The sequence below is a fragment of the Propithecus coquereli genome, unplaced genomic scaffold (assembly GCF_000956105.1).
Source record: "Propithecus coquereli isolate 6110/MARCELLA unplaced genomic scaffold, Pcoq_1.0 Scaffold3, whole genome shotgun sequence".
NCBI classification, from domain to species: domain Eukaryota; kingdom Metazoa; phylum Chordata; class Mammalia; order Primates; family Indriidae; genus Propithecus; species Propithecus coquereli.
Window position 1 is genome coordinate 1651202 of NW_012148618.1, and position 4731 is coordinate 1655932.

General features: G+C 36.8%; 1 gene segment (V, D, J or C); it reads right to left on the reverse strand.

Annotated features, from left to right (window-relative positions):
* Positions 1–244: 244 nt before the first annotated feature.
* Positions 245–819, reverse strand: LOC105814173. The segment is given in 2 exon segments: positions 245–606; positions 771–819. Coding segments are annotated over 2 exon segments (411 nt in total).
* Positions 820–4731: the final 3912 nt, after the last annotated feature.

Consider the following 4731-nt stretch of genomic DNA (forward strand, 5'->3'; position numbering starts at 1 on the left):
TTTATTATGGCTGTTCTTTCTCTTCTATCTTCAGTCAAAAATTGTATGTTTAACCTCAAGCCAAAGATCCAGGATTAAGAATGTTTTGATGAATGATAACTCTGGTTATGCTCTATGAACATTCAGAAGTATTTTCTTAGAGTAGTGTTTTCCCTCAAACCCTACACCTGTGCTGCCACAGACCTAGCCACTTCCTGACTGTGATGGTGATTCCCTTTTTTGGTCCCTACAGCAGGTGGATGTCTCAAGCCAACTCCAGGGGTTTTTGTACACCTCCCTCCAACAGTCCTCTCACTGTGAGCTTTTTCAGTGCACAGAAATACATCGCTGAGTCCTCCAATTGTGAAGCTGAGATGAGAAGGTGGATTGATTTTTTTGCCTTCTGGAAATTCAATGAGTAGCGACCTTCTGTTGCATTTTGCTGGTTATAGGAGTCCTGACGAATAAGGAGAAGCATCTCCCCACTGCTGGGCTGCTTGTACCAGAATAGAGCAAAATTATTCACACTCGTACTGGTGTCATATGTGCAGTCCAGAGTCACAGCCTCCTTCTCCTGTACCAACATTGCTGGTTGGTCTTGAGTTACCTTCTGGGTAATACTAGATCCTGAAGGAAAATAGAATCAGAAGATTTAGGAATAAGTTGTGTGGGATAAAGAAATTCTATTTCTACACCCTGTTACCCGCCTTCCCAACATTCCCATAAGACAATTCCTGAACCCCCAGGCCTTAGATCACAGAGGAAGCATATTCCCACTGGGTCATCCCTACCTAGCCACATTGAAGCTGTGACCACCTTCAGCAGGCTGCAGAGCAACATGTTTGGTTCTTCCTCTAGAGGGAAAATATCTTCTTCTCCTTCAGTTCCAGGGCTCTGCACTGTGAGGTAAGCCTGACAGTGTATGAGAAGAATTACTGGGCTATGTGCTGCTGCTGCTGCTGCCCTAGAACAGGAAACACAGTTTCCTGGTGTAGTAAGTTGGTGTGTGTCATGTCAAACTTCTATATGTACTGGCTTAGAATCTCACCTAAAGCAAACTTCCTTTGGGGTTAATCAACGCTTAATGTGATAACACTTAAATCTGAAAATAAACATGAAAATTTTGAAAGGAAATAATTCCACCAACTACTATGTTCAGTCATTGTATTTTTTTGTTGCTTTCGTTTTTTGATTTCAATACATTTGGGGGTATTTTTTCTTTTTGTTACATGGACGAATTGTATAACGCTAAAGTCAGGGCTTTTAGTGTACCTGTCGTAGAATAGTGTTCATTGTACCCCATAGGTAGATTTTTATCCCTCTCCCCACATCCCCCCTTTTTACTTGTCAATGTCCATTATACCACTTTATTACCAAATGTATCTCATTTAGCTCCCACTTATAATTGAGAACATGTGGTATTTGTTTTTCAATTCCTGAGATACTTCACTTAGGATAATGGTCTCCGGTTCCACTCAAGTTGCTGCAAAAGACATTCCATTCTTTTCTATGGCTGAGTAGTACTCAATGGTATATATACACCACATTTTCTTTAGCCACTCATCAGTTGATGGGCACTTATGTTGATTCCATATCTTTGCAATTGTGAAATGTGGTGCAACAAACATTCAGGTACAGGTGTCTTTTTTATAAAATGACTTCTTTTCCTTTGGGTAGATACCCAGTAGGGAGATTACTGCATCAAATGGTAGGTCTGTTAATACTTTTAGTTCCTTGAAAAATCTCCATACTGTTTTCCATAGAAGTTATACTAGTTTACATTCCCACCAATGTGTACAACCGTTGTCTTTTCACTACATCCGTGCCAACATCTATTGTTTTTTGACTTTTTAATAACGGACATTCTGACAGGGGTAAGGAGGTTTTCATTGTGGTTTTAATTTGCATGTCCCTGATGATTATAGTGATGTTGAGCATTTTTTCATATGTTTGGCTACTTGTCTATCTTCTTTTTTTAGAAAAAAAAAGTCTGTTCATGTCTTTTGCCCACTTTTTGATGGGGTTATTGGTTTTTTTCTTGCTGATTTGTTTGAATTCTTTGCAAATTCTAGATATTAGCCCTTTGATGGTTGTATAATTTGCAAATATTTTCTCCCATTCTGTACATTGTCTATTTACTCTGTTGATTGCTTCCTTTGCTGTGCAGACACTTTTCAGTTTAAGACCTGTTTATTTATTTTTGTTGGTGCTGTATTTGCTTTTAGGATCTTAGTCACACATTCTTTGCCTAGGCCAATGTCTAGAAGAATTTTTCCTATGTCTTCTTCTAGAGTTTGTATAGCATCATGCCTTACATTTAAGTCTTTAATCCACCTTGAGTTAATTTTTACACATAGTAGGAGATAGCGATCTGGTTTAATTCTTCTGCATGTGGCTGTCCAATTTTCCCAACACCATTTATGGAATAAGGCATCCTTTCCCCAGTGTATTTTTTTTAGTCCATATTTGACTTTATTTTTTTTATTTCAGGGTATTATGAGGGTACAAACATTATGGTTACACTTTATGTCTTTGCCTCACCCAAGCGAGAGTTAGAGGCATGCCCTTCCCCCCTACAATGCTCCCCAGTGTATGTTTTTATCGACTTTGTCAAAAATCAGTTGGTTGTAGCTATATGGCTTTATTTCTGGGTTCTCTATTCTGTTCCACTGTTCTACCTTTGTACCAGTGCCATGCTGTTATGGTTATAATAGCCTTGTAGTATAATCTGAAGTAAAGTAAGGTGATGCCTCCAGATTTGTCTCTTGCTTTTGCTATTCAGGCTCTTTTTGCCTCCATATGATGTTTAGGATTGTTTTTTTTTCTATATCTGTGAAAAATGATGCCAGTATTTAGATAGGAATTGAATTGAATCTGTAAATCACTTTGGGAAGTATGGACATTTTAACAATGTTAATTCTTCCAATCCATGAATAGGGGATGTTTTTCCATTTGTGTCATCTATGATTTCTTTCATCAGTATTTTGTAGTTCCCCTTGTAGAGATCTTTCACTTCCTTGAGTAAGGATATTCCTAGGTATTTTATTTTCTGTGCAGGTATTGTAAATGGTATTGAGTTCTTGATTTGACTCTCATCCTGACTGTTTTTACTGTAGAGAAATGCTACTGATATATGTATCTTAACTTTATAACCTGAGACTTTACTGAACTTATTTATCAATTCTAGCAATCTTTTGGTGGAGTCTTTAGGGTTTTCTGCATATAAGATCCCATTCTCAGCAAACAGGGATAGTTTGACCTCCTCTTTCCCAATTCGAATGCTCTTCATTTCTTTCTCTTACCTGATTGCTCTGGCTAAGACTTCCAGTATTATGTTGAATAGAAGTAGTGACAGTGGAGACACTTGCCTTGTTCCAGTTCTTAGGGGTAATGCTTTCAACTTTTCCCCATTCACTATGATGTTGGCTGTGGGTTTGTTATATATGGCCTTTATAATTTTGAGCTACGTTCCTTCTATGCCTAGTTCATTGAGAGTTTTTATCATGAAGGAGTGTATATTTCAAAATTGCTAAAAGAATATATTTTTAATATTCCTACAAAAAATAAGTTGGTGAGGTGATGGATTTGTAATTAGCTTGGCTGAATCTTTCTACAATGTATATATATATCAACACATCACATTGTACCTCATAAACATACACAATTATTTTTCAATTAACAAAAAATTTTTTTAAAGACACAGGACATGAATTATTCCAAAACAAACCAAAAAATTTAAGATACAGTTGGTACAACTGAACTTATATACAGACTATTACTCAACCTGATTATAGGAATTGGTCCAACCCTCAACTAAACCTCTCCATTATCAATTGCCATAGTGTTTCTTCTGTGGAACTATAAATCAAATCTCCAAATAAATTCAAACCCTTGAAATGATGAGTTATTCCTATGAATGGCTTAAAAGTTTAAAACATCTAAGTATAGAGATTGAGCCCATCCTTTGAAGTGAGGTATCACAAGGAGGGAAAAACATGCACCATATATACTCGCCATCAAATTGGTACTAACTGACAAACACTAAGGTGTTCACATGGTAGTAATACTCATTGGGTACCGGTGGGGGGGTGGGGGGGGGTAAACCCACAACTAATGGAAGCAGAATGCACTATATGGGTGAGGGACACGCTTGTAGCCATGGCTTGGGCAGTGCAAACGCATTACATGTAACCAAAATATTTGTACCCCCATAATATCCCGAACAAATAAAAAAAAGAAAAATTGAAGGTAGTGACAGAGGTGTACATCAAGCATGCACTCAATGGCATGTACTTCCTCTAACCAACATTCAGACTTCACAAAAGTTTATATATCATATGGTCCCATTCATATGATATCCTGAAAAAGATAAAAATATAAAAAATCAGACAAAAGTTTGCAAGGAATTGGCGATGGGAAAGATATGATCACAAAAGGATAGCACAAGAGAGTCTCTGGGGTGATGAAACTGTTCTGTATCACTGTGTGATGGTTAAATGGATTTGTAAAATGTATTAAATTCAAAATGCACAGATAGAACTATATACTAAAAATAGTTAATCTTTCTATTGATAATTTTTAAATAACTTAAAATACTGACAAAATAAAGTAATTGATGTACTATCCATTTCCTGATTGGAACAGATATGTAAGACTCTGTCTTATACATATATTATTTTCTCACCTTGGAAAAGAAAAGGACCAGCCATGCCAACTGTGGTAGGCAAAGTAATGGCTTAAAAATTCAGGTTC